The sequence below is a fragment of the Ictalurus furcatus genome, chromosome 21 (genome assembly GCF_023375685.1).
Source record: "Ictalurus furcatus strain D&B chromosome 21, Billie_1.0, whole genome shotgun sequence".
NCBI lineage: Eukaryota > Metazoa > Chordata > Actinopteri > Siluriformes > Ictaluridae > Ictalurus > Ictalurus furcatus.
Window position 1 is genome coordinate 17,460,993 of NC_071275.1, and position 18,897 is coordinate 17,479,889.

The 18,897-nt window shown below is 40.0% G+C and overlaps 1 protein-coding gene across 3 annotated transcripts in view; it reads right to left on the minus strand.

Moving 5' to 3' along the window:
- fgd5a (FYVE, RhoGEF and PH domain containing 5a) overlaps positions 1-18,897 on the minus strand; it is a 54,196-nt gene that overhangs the window by 11,534 nt on the left and 23,765 nt on the right. For 2 of the 3 annotated variants that reach the window (XM_053652669.1, XM_053652667.1), the window contains exons 6-12: positions 13,594-13,745; positions 12,189-12,345; positions 5,064-5,154; positions 4,844-4,894; positions 3,887-3,945; positions 3,396-3,467; positions 3,073-3,141 (exon numbers count right to left, since the gene is read on the minus strand). In XM_053652669.1, coding sequence (XP_053508644.1) covers positions 3,073-3,141; positions 3,396-3,467; positions 3,887-3,945; positions 4,844-4,894; positions 5,064-5,154; positions 12,189-12,345; positions 13,594-13,745 — 651 coding nt within the window. The remainder of the gene's footprint in view (positions 1-3,072; positions 3,142-3,395; positions 3,468-3,886; positions 3,946-4,843; positions 4,895-5,063; positions 5,155-12,188; positions 12,346-13,593; positions 13,746-18,897) is intronic. The other variant, XM_053652668.1, reaches the window with a different exon arrangement.

Below are 18,897 nucleotides of genomic sequence, written 5' to 3' on the forward strand. Positions count from 1 at the left end.
ATTAAATCCAGGATTAATGTGATGGTTGATATGTAAGCCTGCTTATTTTAAACAAGGTTTAACGTTTGGTGCAAACGGAATTATTAGATAAACCTTGATTTAATCTAGATTTAAGATTAATCCTTATTGGTGCAACCCACCCTTAAACATATTAACGTGACAGTTCCTCATTACGGACGGCTCCGGAGGTCAGTACAGGTGATCATAGCTTTGCGCTTGGATTGTAAAAATGGTCCGACCGTCAGGCTTTAATAAATAAAAATGGTAACTGATGGAATATAGAAGAGGAATAAAACACATCAGGACGTACTGTTATTGGAAAAGAATTATCTCTGGGGTAATAACAGTAACTCTACTCCGTGTTCATCACACAACCCTGTCGCTGATTATTTTCCTACAACGGGACAGCCACGAATACGAGAGTCGTATTCCTTATTACTTAGCCTGCAGTCGCTGATCAATAGACTAGGGGGACATTTTCACATTTTCACATTTAGCACAAACCCCAAATGTTCATCCAGTATAATTTTCTCCACCGGTTGCATGTTCCAGATTTCTTTATCATTTATATAATGCAAAAAAAAAAAAGAGAAAAAGAAACCTCTATTTTTCGGCCCATGTCAGATCCATGTGACTGAAAGCTTGTTTTTTTCTCTCGCTGCAGTCACAAAAGAAAAATGTTTTCAGAGCACTGAGAGTTGATGGATTTCACCTGTGTAGAATAAAAATACGTGTGTATGATTTGTTAGCAGGGATGCGCCGGCGGGTCGGTCGCGGCGTGAGCGATGGCTCTGCCTTTGAATTGCTTTTATTTATTACTGTGTAGATTAAAACTGAACTGAGACAGCCGTCTTTACTCGTGGACCCTGTGACATCACGTCGGGCTTCACGCCAGCATTACGGACGCGATCGTCGGTCATATAAACTCAGACTGTGGCATCAATCAGGGACATGGAGTCAATAGAGGGATCATAAAGCAGAAAACAAGAGGGAGGAGACAGCAAGAGCGTTAGAAGAGACAACTGTGAACGAACAAGTGGTGGATTTAGAGCAGCGGTACGTGTGCACAAGTACGGCATGTATATGATTGCATATCAGGGATCATAAATTCGTTAGCTAGCATATTGGGCTCAGATGTGAGCGCTCCAATGAGTTGGCCAGTCTCACATTTTGGAAAGCTATAGGCTAACCGTTTCTGAACATCTGGGGGCCCTAGGTGACAATTTACTCACCCACCCACACCAATCACATCATTATATATGCAAGAATGAACAGAATTAATACTGGGTTATGTTAGATGATGGAAAAACATTTCCTACTCTATATATTTAGCTACTAACTTTTAAAGGGGAACCAAGAAAATTGAATAAATCCATTTAATTAGCATTATCTTCAGTGTTTCTCCTCTTCTAATTTTTTCCCCCACCATAAACAGATATAAACGCTTCATGGTCGTCGCTTCTTTGTGATTGTTACCTAGTTTAGTTACATAAATTGTCATTTTTTATTCCATTTTGCCAAAATATAGTAAAGTGTGCTTTTTCGCACAACCTGTTTTAAAAATCCTCGTGCCCCCTGGTGGTCCGAAGTCCGTAAGCAGAGACTTACACCACTTAAAGCAAGAAAAGGCTCTTAGGTAACGTCATTTAACTCCAAAATATGACAAAGTAGATTCTGTCTAACAATAACCTCTGTCTAACCTAAACCCAGTTTCTAGGTGAATGAAGCCTGAAGCTCATTCTCATGCATTAGTGTGTGCTTGAATGCATTAGTGTGTCACTAGAGGCTTCTGCTGACTGTCTTGTCTAGCATTACAAAGGAAACCGTCAGCCACTGACTCACACCAAACATCCTGGGAGGAAACAAAGCCTTGAAAAAACAAGAGCAGCTGAGAGCGTAGTGTGAGTGAGACAGACAGAGAAAGAGAGTGAGAGAGCGAGAGAGAGAGATTTAAAAAGAGATACTCAGAGAGAGAGAAAGAGAGAGAGACTCAGAGAGAGAGAGATACTCAGAGAGAGAGAGGGAGAGACTCAGAGAGAGAAAGAGACTCAGACAGAGTCTCAGAGAGAGAGACTCAGAGAGAGAGAGAGACTCAGAGTGAGAGACTCAGAGAGATAGAGTCTCAGAGAGAGAGACTCAGAGTGAGAGTCTCAGAGAGAGAGAGAGAGAGAGAGACTGAGAGAGAGAGACTGAGAGAGAGACTCAGAGAGAGAGACAGACTGGGAGAGAGAGAGACTCAGAGCAAGAGAGAGCCTCAGAGTGAGAGTGAGAGAGAGACTGAGAGAGAGACTCAGAGCGAGAGACTCAGAGAGATAGAGAGTCTCAGAGAGAGAGACTGGGAGAGAGAGAGACTCAGAGCGAGAGAGACTCAGAGAGTGAGAGAGAGACTGAGAGACAGAGATACTGCGTGCACAGTTACTAGGCAAATGGTATTTCTCAGCTTAGTTTTATTGGTGAAGAAATACAATGGTGTTAGATGATCTTAAATGTTTATTTCACATCTTTCTCAGGGGAAATTATCAGCATGCACAATTATTAGGCAACTAAATTTCAAAGGATTTTTTTCTCTGACTTGTTTATTCTTCAATCATAAAGTTACCAAAAATATATATATATTTTGGCCCAACCCTTCTTTCCAATAACCACCATGAGCCTTCCATCCATCGAATCTGTCAGTTTCTCGATCTGTTCACGATCGATTTTAGCTCAGGTAGCCACCACAGCCTCCCAAATGCTGTGCAAAGAAATGAATTGTCTTCCCTCACTGTAAATCTCACGCTTGATTATTATTCACTAATAATCTAATCTAACTAATAATAAATAATTATTCACACCTTATTTCAGGGTGTTAATCACTTTAAGCCACACCCTGCCTCATTAAACTTCACCTTAAAAAGAATTATACCCAGTTAGCATTGAGGTTTATACAGATAATTAATAATATGCATTGAAATAATAATCAGATACTGATCAGATCCTGACTTGCCTAATGATTGTGCATGCAGCGTATACACTGCATACAATAGCATGGAAATATTGCGAAAAAAAATAAATAAAAGCAACAAGATTTACCAAGAACAGATGTCGAGGCTGTCGGCTCTTACTGGAGACCTTCATAAGCGTGCCCTCTTTCACAAACACCTGGAACACACACACGCACACACAAACACAGAGCAGATGGTCGTCTCATATGAGTGTCATAATGTTTTATCAGTGAGGTGCCACTGTTGTAATGTCATTGCTAGATGTGCTGCTGTGCTTGGAACGTACCGCCATATTAGCCTAGTAAATAACAAACACTTTTTCAAACTTTTCTCATCTCATCTCTGCTCATGCGAGTAGGAATCTGAGCGTGACAAAGATAGGAAGCGAACATGTCTGTATGTAGCACTCACTCTTCCTGGCTGCAGTAAACTCCTCTTCCCCTTCACACTGTACTCAATGTGGACCAGACGCAGCAAGTTCTCCTGGGAAACCGAGAGAGAGAGAGAGAGAGAGAGAGAGAGAGGGGAGGACAGAAAGTGAGTGGGAGAGAGACAGGAGGACAGAGAGATAGGAAAAGTACGACAGAGAGAAACAAAATGAGACGCTCTGAATGCCTTTGTTTGTTCTGCAAATGAGAGGGTGGAAGGCGGAAAGGCTGTTCGGAAATGAATAGCAGTGCAAGAGATAGAGGGATCCTCTGTGTGTGTGTGTGTGTGTGTGTGTATTTGGGAAAGCCTCTGTGTCTCAGTCTAGGCCTTATTCCAGCACACACTACGCTCTTTGTTTCTGGAACATCTGGAACGTTTTGATGACATTGTCTCTCCCCGCCCTTGACCGTAGCATCATGCGGTAAACATTTTGCCAGAGCAGAGATCCCACACACTCGTACGCACACACTTACCCCTTCTTTTAGGTTGTCGTTGGCCTGGTCTGCAACCTCTGACACAATCACCAACGCAGCTGCGTGTAAAAGCAAATTAGAAACACCGTAAAAAATCACAAAACTTTCATTGTGTTCGTGTGTGTGTGTGTGTGTGTGTGTGTGTGTGTGTGTGGGCAGCAAAATACTTCCATAAAGGATAGTGGAAGACGATGAATAACCAACCAGCCTTGTTTTGCGGGAAGCCAAAAATTTAGCCATGCAGAAAAAGCCAACGTCTTTTTTCATGCTTGTAAGGTCGTGACTGTTCACAACTTTTCTTACAACTTCCTTTCTATGTAATGGAATGAAATCTTACACGTTTCTCAAAACAACAACAACAACAACAACAACCCAATATGAACCAGCTAGCCAGCATACTAATATAAAAGACAAATTGCAGACAAGATCTGACTAATATCTGTGATGGAATAAATGAAAAAAAAAGAAGGCTGAAATTGAGGAAGGTAGACAAATGCCTTTAAAATATTGTGAATCTCAGTTTTTCCTGTGAAATTCTGGAATTATTATAGCTCTTGAAACACTCTGAAACAGATTCTATACGTATGTAAGGTAAGACACACAACGGGGCATGCGGTTATAGGAAAAATAATCCATGACAGAGTGATGTGATGCATCACTATCTATCCCAATGTTGGTTGCTTTCCAATGACATCATGTCATGAAGTGTTTTATTCCTCTGACAGCGCAGCGAGTGTAATTAACTTGAATCGGTCATTAATTAAAAATGCCGTGTTGATAGAGCTGCCCTTATTATAGAAAACGATCGAGTCTGACCAATGAGACTGGAGAATTCAGTATTGCTGTGGTGCAAATAAGTATAATATATGTATGTAATATATATATATATATGTGTGTGTGTGTGTGTGTGTGTTTTTAATAATGCTTAAAAATGCAGGGACGAGAGCAGAACAATACCTTGTGTTTCTTCATATTCTTTAGAGTCGGGGGAGAGGTTGTTTAAGTAATCTGGAAAGAATGAAATGCACACAACAAAGCAAATCTTGAGTGCCAAATACCAGAAAACTCCCAGTCTGAGTCAAATATGAAAAAATAAAAAATGAAATCCCAAAATTCAAATGTAGATCTTTCTACTCCCGTCTACTCGTCTATACGTACACATTTACGGCCGTGTTACCTGTGAGAAGCATGCGGTATTGCAGTACACGCACGATGATCTGCAGCAGCTGGTGTTTCACAGGAATCTGCACTCCCTCTGAATTCTGCTGCTGTAACACACACATGCACACACCACTTAAAAAATGCGACTAATGTACTGTAAATGCATCGCAATACAGTCTGACACAGATGTGTGTAACCCACACGGTCATCCTGTCTTGACCTTCAGCCTACAACACCTAGATCACAGATACCAAACACAACTACCAAAGAAGGGGAAAAAAAAATCATTCCAAGGACAATCGGTGACCTTTCCTTACATCGAGACAGAACCTCGATAAATCTCTTTCTGTTCTTCAATTATTCATTATTCAGGGTGGAAAGAAAAAACTGTGAGTGAGTGAATGGGTCAGGCGAAAGGAGAGCGCAAAAATCAATCAAGCTTTAATTGACTGGGACAAGTCTTTGTTCAGGGTGACTCGGAGGAGCCTGCAGGCTCTGAGGGCATGTTGGGGGTCAGATAACTCGCCGAGATCGGGATCGGGGGAGAACCGCAAAGCGGGATACGATAAAGAAAGGTTTTAAGCAGGTAGGACGTGACCTGTGAAAGTACACTAATGAGTATGAATACACAGGGGAGGGTTGTGTGGTTTGAGATAAACGATATCTGTGAAAGTGCAACATCATTCATGCGACTATCCAATCAGCCAAATCATATAGTAGCTTTGCAATGCATAGATGCATGCCACATGCTACAGGACAAGAGCTTCACTTAATGATCTCTTTATATCCGTGGCGAGCAGAAATGCATCTCGGGACGAACGACACGTCAAACCGTGAGGCCTGATGTGCTACACTAGCAGAGGACCACATCTGGAGTTCAGGAATGTGAGGCTACATTGGGTACAGACTCAAACAAACTAGACAGCTGAACATTGGAAAGGATGTTTTTCCAATTTCAAAAACGTGGAAAGGGTCTAAGCCCCAGATTCCTGTTCTTGGCTGACAGGTGTGGAGTCTCCTGCGGATGTACGTTCGACCTGTTGTGCATTCTGGCATGCTTTTCTGCTCATCACGGTTGTAAAGCGTGGTTATAGAAACCGAAACGATTTTCTTACACCGGACCTGGTTCTGTTGCTTCAGAGGTGATTATGATCGCATTACAGGATCATGAATTTATGTTTAACAGCGATCATAATACTTCGGTATATCCGAATACGAGGCGTGGCTTTATACTAGCTGTAGCTTTTATCATAATAGCTAAATACATGTATGCCCATATAATTAGCTCCCAGTGAAGACAGTATTGAGATGAAACAATTTAGCGATTACATTCATTTCATAAATGCTTTCCTGTATTGATCTAACTTGCTTTTCTACCTAAGGTAACAGAGTGCCAAGGTCTTTCACATTTGGCCCAAACACTTGAGTCTGTACCCCAAATCAATTCAATTCCAATTCCTTTTGAACAACAAATCAATCGCTCAATCGTTTTTATAGGTTCCTTCTTATTGCTATTGGCTTCTTCAGGTTTTCCTACACTGACCCATGGTCTGGCTGAAGCATTTGAGCCAAACCTGTTTGGTTACATGGAAAAAAAAAAGTAACAATAGAGTTTAACTGTATTCAAGTTGGAATTTAAATGTCTTCTTGTTGTTCGGTATCTTAAGAAAGCATTCAGTTTAATCTGCGCAACAAAACATCGGACATCATTGTGACCCGTGAAACAGGAAGAAACGTGATGCCTGGTCCTGGGATCGAATTGTGTTCATACAGGACGCAGTGTACACCAAACTCCAACATTTTAAAATGGACCAGAGATCTGTTTGCTGGGATAAAATACCCTATATTTTATAGGGGTGGGGGGTGGGGGGTTCTAGCACTCTTCACTTTATCCTTTATCTGAAACGAAATACAGTGTGAATAGGCCTTAAAATGTTCTTTGTCTCATTCCATCCTCCTTTAATCTTCTGTCTTTATTTTCTCATCATCATACTGCTGTAATCATCATTCCTACGTTCGTTCTCCCTCCCCGCACTCGGATGAATACCCCCTTGAGATTCATTACTTTCTCCTCCCTTTCCATACATCATATTTATTTGCTCCTTTAATTTAACCACTAAAGCAGACAGATTAGAGTAACACGACCTGTGTGTTAAAACCCTCTCGGCAGCCTGAGAGCTAGCGCTATGATTGCAATCCAATTGACAGTAGTGAAGAAGTGGACTCTTCAGCCAGCCAGTGTGTGTCTTTTCATGCGTGTTTCCGTGTGTGTGTGTGTGTGCGCGAGGGCTGATATTTTGCACCCTTGAGCTGCACTGGAAGTGAGCCAGGCATTCAGAGGGACAGTGGCCGATGCCAGCGTGCAGATAAGCTACACAAATCACCGTGGCAGTACGAGCTGAGGCAGCGTCTGCGCCCGGAGCTGATTTAATTCAAAGGAGGCTGCTTCACTAATTAGCTTTTGTGCGCCTCATTGCCTGGATGTGTGTAACAGACTCGTTGGGTCTTTATCTAACCTGCCCCACCTGTACATTTTAAGGGGCTGCAATTGCCCAAATTAACTCACACACACACACACACACACGCTCTCTCTCTCACATACACACACACAGAGTAAATGCACATGATAGCAAGCATGTTATATAAAAACCGATACCACAGCGATGCTAGTAGTACAATGTGTTGTTCTTTAGTAAATAAAAATGTAATCGTTAGCAAATTGTTGTTGTATGAGACTGCCAGATGTGCGGTTATTGGAAAATAATCGACGTTTGGGGAAGCACATGATGTATCCATGCTTCCTAAACTTCTGTCTTTCAGTTCCTTTGAGTACTTAAAGTATTGATATGTCTTTAATGAGTGTGGACATTGATCAATTTGTGAGTCACAGGAGTCAGAGTGAAGACTCAAGCTGGTGTCAGTTCGAGTACTGAGAAGAACCTCACGGTTCTCATTTTCCGCACTCGTAGTTTTTCGAAGTCCATATTTCCTCATTTTTATTGTTTGTTTTTGTTTCTGCGTTTTGTTGTGACCCAAGCAACAGATTAAAATCTGAATTCTTTGAGAAACCTACATAAAGAGACTGTCTGGGATTAAATCCACCTACACACATACCAAAGGTGATTCATCCTTCTGTGTCTACTGCTACAAACTGAAGAACTCAGTACACAAGATGCTTTTCTAAGAGTTTTTGTTGCCTACAATTTTAAGGAAGATAAGTATCCTTATGCATCCAACTGAACTTCTAAGAGTGCATGTCAGAGAGTTACTAATATACAGTAGAACAAAAAGCAATGGGCTTAAGGCATGTGGACGGATCTTTTCCTGTGGTTTAAACAACAGTTGTGTGAAAATCAACTACACAATTTTCCCCCATTTTCAGTTTGGTATCAACCCAGAATCCTAAAGTTTAAAGAGGACCTATTATGCCCATTTTTACAAGATGTAATATAAGTCTCAGGTGTCCCCAGAATGTGCGTGAAGTTTCAGCTCAAAATACCCTACGGATCATTTATTATACCATAGTGTAAATGCCCCTTTTTGGGTGGAAGCAAAGACACGCTGTTTTCATGTGTGTCTCTTTAAATACAAATGAGCTGTTGCTCCCCGCCCCCTTTCCAGAAGAGGGCTGTGCCTTTACGGCTCGTGCTTCGGATACTATGACAACAACAAAGGTGGGTCAAAGTACATGTTGTTCGCGAGCAGCGAATGAAGACCAGAAGTGGGGGTTTTTGTTACAAACCTACGTAGGTTTGTTCAGGAAGTAAGTCTGGAATGACTTGCGACTCATTTCAGGCTGTTCAGAATCTGTACTTTCTTTTGGGAGACAACAACTACATTTGTTGTGCAATTTGATTTTTGAAACTTTGCAGCCTTTTTACATTCAAAAGCAGCTATATTACACACTACATGAAAGGTAATATATGAAAAAGCATAAAATTGGCACTTTAAGGTTGAATTGTAGCAGAAAGTCGGTGCGTCGTGAACACAGACTGTCCCTGGTATATCACCAAATTGTTTAAATCTAATTAAGATGAGATTATGTAGCCTAATGAAGCCTAATGGAGTCACAAAGGCTTAACGAATCAGTATCAGCCATTGCCATGCACTGACTCATTTCTTTTACTACAAAATTTCAATGTGGAAGTTTTCCGATTTTAGATAAGATTACATCATGGTTTTATGAACATCAGTGAATTATTTAAGTCTTATTTGCAATTGCATGTGCACTAAACTGGATGAACCACACCCCTTGAGTCAATGAATCTTTAGCAACAGTACTCAGTGTTGTGGGGTGGGCATGAAAAATAATTCTTCTAAACACGGACATACAAGCGCATTACAAAATACCGCAAAACAGAGGAGCTCTATATCTGGGCAAACCGTGCAAATGAATTCATTGGAGAATGAATCAGAATGAATCATGCAATTGAGTCAAATGATTCAATTCACTGAAAGTCCCCCCCACCCCAAAAAAATAAATAAATAATTCCATCTGTAATGTTTTAGCGTAGCGATTACATTTTCACTAAGAGGAAGAGTGTCGGAAGAGTGTCTACATTTCAAGTTTTATAACCTATTCCTTAACAGCCAGTTCACATCCATGTATATTGCTATAACTTGATTCTTTACACATTTTTAAATCTACTTATCAAGGGTCAATCATAATCATACAGTAGATGTTTGAAATTGTAACAGACTCAGACTTGGACTGGTCACAGCAGTTACTGTGTCCTATTCAGGTTAATGAAAGACTCAGAGATTCTGCTTGACAAGAGCTTAAACAGCGATCAGTGCAACTTTGTCTAAAGGCAACAAGTAAAGGAGCAAATTGACTCCAATTGGGGAAGTGAAGGAATCCGTTGAGGAGCAGTTAAAGGCAATTGACAGCAGAGAGAGGAAGAAGAGGGCTGTAAGGATGTTCATTTGAACAGCGTTGAGCTTTTCAGGCTTGCACAGCAGATCTATTGATGTCTGGATGCTGAAAAAGCAGTTTGTTTCTATAGTATTGTCATATTGTGTGTGAGTGTGTGAGTGTGTGTGTGTGTGAAGATGTGTGGAGGTGTGTATAGTCCCGGATACCACAATTTACACCGATCATCCTGTTCCAAAGTTTACACCTCCCTGGTTCTTAATGTACCGTGTTGCCTTCTTGAGCATCAGTGAATGTTTGCACTGTTTGTAATAGTCGTGTACGAGTCCTTCAGTCATCCTCAGTGTGAAAAGATGGACCTCAACATCATATAGCCGCTGTTGGAAAGGGCTCGAATATGCAGAAGATGCTGGAAAAGTAAAGAATGTGCAGGTCCTGGAGGATTTTTCTGAAGAACAGTGGGCCAGTTTAACTGGACAAACAAGGGACTCGTGAAGAACTCTCACAAAACATAAACACAGACAGTCGCTGATCAGCCAGGTAACGACATGCAGTATTAAGAATCAAGGGTGTGTAAACTTTTGAACTGGTTCATTTGTGTAAATTCAGTTATTATTGTGTCTTGTAGACTATATGTAAACATGTGTTATGTGAAATAGCGAATTCAGGGCAGGACTAAAAAACTAAATGCAATTTTTCTTATTACACACAGCACTACTACCAAACACTCCACTTGCTCTAATACACCCCTATAAATATGAAAAATATTATTGATTTACAGCACAGAAGATGAATGTGGATGTTCTGTTTCCAATATCTGATGTATTTTCCTGAAACTTGCTGCTGTAAATAATATTTAAAGTTGGTATAAGTGCTATAATACATCACTTTGCACCTTGCATAACGCTGATGTTGCTGTAATACATCACTGATACACTTATAAGCAGCTATAAAATCTCTGTAATTTGAAAGTGCTCATAGATTAGATCGCGTTAAACAAACTCTGACACCATCGGCTGCTCAGAACAGTGGCTTATTTCACCATTCATCACTGTCTCTCTGTCACAGCTATAGATTGATTAAGCCTCCCAGAAAACCCCTCGCGCTTTCAAGAACTGCTGAATACAGATGCTCATGAATATTAATGAGCCGGGACAGTTGGCCTCTTGTCATTGGTGATTCGAATCTCCGTTTAGACGTGTGGTCAATGAACGCGCTGAATATCCTACGAGGCGTGTTCAGAGACCACACGTGAATAAGGATTGTGCACAGACCAGTGTAATTCTTTTTTTTGTGACACTCTCTGTGAATCCTGCATTCACAACACATTTTAAAATTAGTTCGTAACATGTTATATAGAATACATAACACTGTATAATGCATGCCATCCATAAGTCTAAATATACCCTCATATAGTAGCATGCATAACACTTTATAAAGACTTCATATTGTCAGATGTTCACTTGAGCACATATATATATATATATATATATATATATATATATATATATATATATATATATATATATATATATATATACACACATATATACGGCCTTGTGCCCGATGCTCCCTGGGATGGGCTCCATGGGTTCCCTGTGACCCTGAAAAGGAGTAAGCGGTAGAAGATGGATGGATGGATGGATGGACATTTATAATGCATTATGAATAAAGAGTAACACTATATACGAAGCTCATATTTATAATACAACTGTGAACACATTCATATCATGCTAATTTGCATTCGAAAGGCATTTGCTAAGGCACATGCTAATTTGACACACATTTTGATATTATATAATACCATTATACCATGGCTGTGGCTCAGGTGGTAGCGTGGGTTGTCCACTAGTCGTAGGGTTGGCGGTTCGATTCCCAGCTCACATGTCTCCACATGCCAAAGTGTCCTTTGGCAAGACACTGAACCCCAAGTTGCCCCCGACGGCAAGCTAGCGCCTTGCATGGCAGCTCTGCAGCCATTGGTGTGTGAGTATGAGTGTGTGTGTGAATGGGTGAATGAGAAACAGTGTAAAGTGCCTTGTAGAACTGCTAAGGTTAAAAAAGTGCAGACCATTTATCATATGAATGCATAATAACATGGTAGAAATGTGTTCATAAGGTCATTAAACAGCACACCTGGCCTTCATAGAAAGTGTTTTTTTTCTTTCTTTTTTTGTGTTTACCTAAAATATTAATACCAGAGATTTAGGTGCATACAGCAGGTCTACAAATACCATTTCCACAGGTGAAATCACATCCAATTCTCACCTCGAAGCGTTTGACGACATCGGCGAAGGCTTTACTCCGTCTGCAGCTCTCCTCCAGCAGAGCCATGCTGCGGTCATAACCAGCAATGTAGGTCACGAAAATCCCAAACTCCTCGCGGTGTGTCAGAAAGACGTCCACCATCTTCGGGCTCTCCTCCCTGAAGATGAATGAGAAGCATTAGAGGTCTCTGCAACAGCCGCAGAGGGTATTCAAGGACACGACCTGCCTTAATGATAGTACCTTTGTGGTGGATATATCTCCTCTTTCACATGAAGGTGTATGAGAACTAATCTGATGGAGCGTAGCGACACACATTTGGGAAATAGGAGTTGGCAGAGACTCATAATAGGAGGTTTTAATTGGTGGCATTCTGGGTGGAGGTTTTTGATGCCTATCGAATGTGTGCATTCATCCATCCATTTTCTATACCGCTTATCCTACAGGGTCGTGGGGAACCTGGAGCCTATCCCAGGGAGCATCGGGCACAAGGTGGGGTACACTCTGGATGGGGTGCCCATCCATCGCAGGGCACACTCACACACACATTCACACACCCATTCATACACTACGGACACTTTGGACATGCCAGTCAGCCTACCATGCATGTCTTTGGACTGCTGGAGGAAACCGGAGTACCCGGAGGAAACCCTCGCAGCACGGGGAGAACATGCAAACTCCGCATACACAGGGCAGCGGCACGAATCGAACCCCCAATGCTGGCGGTGTGAGGCGAACATGCTAACCACTGCATTTGGTGTATATATGAATGTTGATCTAATGCATTTGTCAGTGTAGGCATAATTTGATTGGGGGGTTTCCTGCCTTAATTTGCCTTGTTTAACATGTGTTGGTCTGCGAATGCCTATTGGATATTGCCATGGATAACAACATGTAAATAATTTCTAACCTCGCCTAAGCTGTCTTCCTGCAAAGATAATATCTGGTAAGGAGCCAGTTTAACACACCCAGTGGTTAGAAAAAAAAAAAAAAAAGGAAGTCCGTCTAAATATGTCTAAAACCTTGCCAGCTAAGTGTGATTACCTCACACAACCTTGATCCAGATTTAAAAATGCTGCAACAAGAAATGTCCAAAAACTTCACCCCGTAAAGGGTTTTCCACAAAAATGCCAATCATTTTCAAACGGCTTTTTCTGCAGGGAAATAAACGGAAAAATCGTAAGCGTGAAAAACGCCACTATACGGCATCCCTATATCTTTAAGATCTCTTCGTACTTAATCATTTTACGAAGAGATCTTAAAGATATAGGGATGCCGTATTTTTTTGAAGGGTGCCAATAATTCTGAAGTTCACCGTACATGGTTATTTCACAACCATAATGAAATGATTGTGCTTTTCAGAGGTTGCGCACACTCAGTAGTGTATGTATGCACTGTCAGTTCTCACCACTGTTGTATGCGGGAGTCCAGCTGCGTAAGGATGTCTGTGTGGAGCTGGTAGGCCTGAGGCAAGGTGCTGAGAATCTCGTCCATCCTCCCCTCCTCCACCACGGGCTCGCCGTCCTCCCCTACTGCCTCCTCCACCGCTGACCTGAAATCCTACACAGAGGACGGGATCGAGAGAAACGTTAAACGGACGTTATAATCGAATGTTTGCTTTTACGTACTGCTCGACTGCATTTTCGACGCCTTACACGTTACACCGTTAACCTGATCACTTCTCCAAGCACGTTTCTGTCTTGTCTCAAAGAGATGACACTAGAGATATGAGGGGTGTTAAAGGATGTGTGTGAGAGTGACAATCTCTTTATCCTTCCATACAGGCTCTAAGGACTTACTGAGTTCTCTAATCTTTGTAAATCAATGTAAATCTCAGCAAAGCATAACGGTAATAAAAAATAAAGATGGTATAATATGTCATAATATGTAATAATACAGCTTCACAATGCGTTACCGTACCCCCTGACTATCTCAGATTAACGACAGTATCGCTCAAGGCAGGTGCAGGCTGCTGCAATAGCCATGTTTCTATCCAAGTCGTGAATTTAACTCATGTGAACAATTGGAATATTGCATAAAGCATTTGTGAATAAAGCACCATGTGTTCAAGAGAACAAAATCGTCACTTCCAGGGAAACTACCGACGCTCGCTCTCGGCTGTGTTTACTTTTCTGAGCCGGTTATCCAATCACATGATTTGCTCAGGCAAACTTACATGACATTTTTTGATGCGAATCGAGGAAATTATTCGCTAAATGTGTTCCCATCGTAGTTTACGCACACGTCTTCTTATCAATTAAAAACATATATTACCTGAAGCTGGATAAAAGTCAGCTGTAGTTACTATTTTCTAGCATTTGCATTTAGTTCCTTTTTGCTTGCGGAACGGAAGATTTAAAGGAGGGGCTCTTTCACCGTTTAGTTGTCATTTTGTCTTTTTCGGGTCATTGTGAGCTTTGCCTTTTATGGGTTTTGTAAACATCATTGAATATAAATCAGCTGCACTGTGAACAAGCTTGGTCCTTAAGAGCTGTTTGGCATTTATCAACATGAGTACGAAGAATAAATGGTTGGAAATCTGGTGGGATTTTTTTTTTGTTTTTTTTTTTAGCTCAGTTTGGCCTAGAAAAACTTTTTTATTTTACTAAATAACTGATAAAAGAGCTCTGTTGTTGGCACCTTTGAAATAAAGGGAGAAAGGAATAATAATTTTAAAAAATTCAGAGTAGTACATGATAAGTAGCTGGTTATTCCTTCTCAGAAAGGATAAAAAAGACAATATGAAACAAAAAGATACACCTGCAACACCAGTAAATGACTTAAAAGCCGCGTGTGGAACATATTCGCCACAAAGAGCCGGACTAACACGCCATCAGATGCTCTCACGGATGAACGACTGTGTTCTGAGAGAGCTTCCGGAGAATAAAAGGCTTTCGTTTACTCTGGCTGAAGACATTATCTGCAAAATTGCTGCTTGGAGTCTTCACAAAACAAGCGCGTGTAACAACGTCATAATAATAAATAATAAAAAAGCACTGAAGTGTCCAGTAAGGCCATTTTCTGCAGCTCATCAATTTCACTTTTAAGAGAGCAGTAGTGACAAACATTTACACACACACACACACACACACACGGTGATAATCCCCTGAAATGCCACAGGAGCTTCACGCATTAATCAATGAGTATCGATCGCTCCTGAGGTCTGCGTCTGTCAATGCTCTTGTAATTCACTCTGCGCTACTTTTATGGGACTCATGGCTGTGAAAACATTGTCCTTCACTGTCCCTTCAATAATGGAAATCTGAAGAGACAGCACAAAGAATAAAGCACTTTGGGTTTTTTTTTTTTTTAATCTTTCATTGCTAAGAAAGTATGACAATTATCTCCAGCCATGTGGCAAAATAAACTTTGATTTACACTGCATTTGCAGTCATTTATTTGGCAGACATCTTTATTCAGAAACTTTTTGTCAATGAAATAAGTGCCAGATAATTGTAGGAAGAATAAAGAGAGATATAACTGGAGAGGACTGGAGAGGTATTCATACGCACTAACACTAAATAAAATAAGCATAAGTTGAAATGATACAACTTTCTGTAACAACATGAACAAAAAATGTTGAAATGCTCGCTTCTTGCAAGGTTTATAGCAGGATATGCAGAGTGAACCCCAAAAAGAAAGAAAGAGAATGAAAGAGGAAGAGATAGAGATGGATAATATAAAAATAAATAAATAAATAAAGACAGAGAAAGAAAAAAATCACACACAGAGACTGTATTACCTGAAAACAGAAATCTGCTACAAACTACTTCTATAAAAAAATATGATGGTATTCCTTAAACATGAATACAATTCCTTAATTAATGAACGAGTTCATTCCTCACACGCGAGAGGATAATCGTTCTGATTCTGAGGCATATTCACCATTCATGATCATCACAAATACATGAACCTATGTTACGATCTTAAGGCTGATTGTAAACACATGTACTTAAATTATCTTCTCAGATTATCCTGCAACGTAGCGTGTGTAAAAGCCCATCGCAAACCCTCTGACTTTAAAATCGTAAATATTAAACACGATCAATATTCACGACTTGACATCTTGTACTGCGGAGGGAACGTGGCTATCGTCTTCTATGAAAAAGCAATCGAGGTCGACAGATAACCGATGACGGCCGAGCCGAAGTGTCGTACGCCGCGTTTCTGTCGATCTCGTCGGAAATCACAGATTCTGAGACTCGGAATAATGAGCAAAATCATTTGAGCATAATCTGAAAGCGTGGTGTTTTATTTTGGGGAATTTTGGGAGGTTATATCAGGCACCAGGGTTATACTGAAAAATATACTTTGTATATCTTGAATAAAGGAAAAGTTATGTAATATTCCTCATTATGAGATGATTATATCATATATATGACCTATTCATAGGTCGTATTCTATTGGCTGATAATTTTGCTTTGTGTCTACAAAGAAACCTTTAAAATAAGCCAAGCGACCTGCCAATATAATAAAACAAATTCAAGCTTGAAATAAGTCAAAATATCCACACTGTAAAACCGGATAAGTTCATTTAACTCAAAAAATGTGAGGAAACTAATTACCTCGAAATTTTTAAGTTGATAAATCAATTTCTTTAAACTAAATACACTTAAATAGAGTAAATTGAGTGTATTTGTTCCAGTAAATTGAAGTGTATTTGGTTTATAGAAATTGATTTATCAACTTAAAACTTTCGAGGTAATTAGTTTCCTCACATTTTTTGAGTTAAATGAACTTATCCGGTTTTACAGTTCAGAGGTAGACTTTTAAAATCTTTTAAAACAAAATAATAAAGAGAAAAATTAATTGACTTTGCCTATATTCAAGATATTTCAACTTCATGATATTTCTACTTTGCTTATATATATATATATATATATATATATATTTATATATATATATATATTTATAGGAATGTAGGCTAATTCTTAACTGCTTAAAAGCATAGAAGTAACAAAAATGGGTTAAAAATACAAAAAAAAAAACGAGTAGCTGTGATAAAATGACTGAAGAATTTGAGCTGTAATTCATTACTCTACTTCATTACAAGGAAGAGTTACATGTAGACTGTGCGTTGTATCAGCAGTAGGAGGTACCAGTTAGGTCTTCTTCTCTCAGAAACTCTAGGGCTTGACGTAAACTTTTACACAAATCCATATTCAGTAGGGTCCTCAAAGTCGCCAGTGACGGGAGAGAAAAAAAAAAACACTGATTTAACGCCGGCATCGGAGACCTTAATCAAGGTGACTCCACTCCTCCTCTCGCTGAATCTCATTGCTATTCAATACACTACAGACTCTGTGATTAATGGCGTCTATATCTTATCACATTAACACTAATTGTGCTATCTTACATAAATATTAATAGCGTATCAATATTAAGGCCAAGCATTTCCAACATACAACTAGATCTATAATCGTTTCACACATCTCCCTGGATGTTACATAATGCAAATATAGTAGCTTATGCATGTAAATGAGGGTCATATGGGCCAATACAATGCACTACAATCTGCATGTATACAGTACCATTAGCATTCTTTAGTAGCGAACTGATAAGCGATTGTAGAGACTAGCGCCTATTTTATTCAAATGAGGCAATTATACTGCTGAATATAAAGGATGGTAATTTACATCAGGACAGCAAAACTGCTTCGGAGCTCTGTGGCCTCTGATAAATTATGCTACCTTACGTTATTTCTTCCACTCTGGCCCCTCTGTGTGTAATAATTGGCGATGCAGCTTTAATTAATGGTAAAAAAAAAAGAAGAGAAAAGAAAAACAATGCACAAAAGTTGGGCCAAGGTCACCGTCATAACATTTCAAAGGGTTATAAGTACATCTCCTTTGTTCTCTCTATTTCTAGCTTGCACATACATTCACACAACCATGCATGTAGAGATACACTTAAGTCATTTATATATTGTATCTACTGTATATGAAGCCATATATGGAGAAAAAAAACAAACAACTTTGTCAGGACTATCTTGCTGGTTGAGACAAGCTGGCCTACCCCTGTTGTTTCCTACATAATCAGGACATTTTGTTCCTGAACATTCACAAACACACACACACACAAAGCATGTGCGTAGAGACCACGTCACACAAGTAATGACATTTTCAAGGTGATGCTCTTAAGGAAAGGAAGTTATACTAACTGGACAAACACTGATAAACCTAAGCTATATAGCTCGCGTGTGTGTGCATGTGTGTGTGCGTGCGAGTGAGTGTGCGTGTGTGCTCACGCTTGTGTGTATGCAGTCATTTCTGTTTAGGCGTCAGCAATTAGGAGCCTCTCACTGAGCGTGTTTACATGCACACTAATAACACGATTATTATCTGATTACCAGAACAGTCAATGGGTCATAATATGCAGACAGCGCACTATGGTATTTCATTTTTATCGTCATAAAGCGGTTACCGGAGATATCAGACGCGTGGATTTTAATCCAAATGACCAGCGTATTCTAATTGTAATTAATCTAACATCATTAGTTTTTCTACAAAACCATAAAGAAAAGAGCTGCCCAGGAAGTAGTAATACGCTTGGGTGTATAATTTGCTAGGATACATCTCTAGTGTTATCAAAAGTTATTCTTAATGCTTCAGGGAGCAAAAAGTGTCTGTGCGCTCTGGGTACGAGCGACGAAATACTCTCTCCCCTGTCAATCACAGTGGTACTAGCTGATCGTATGAGTTTGTGACCTCAT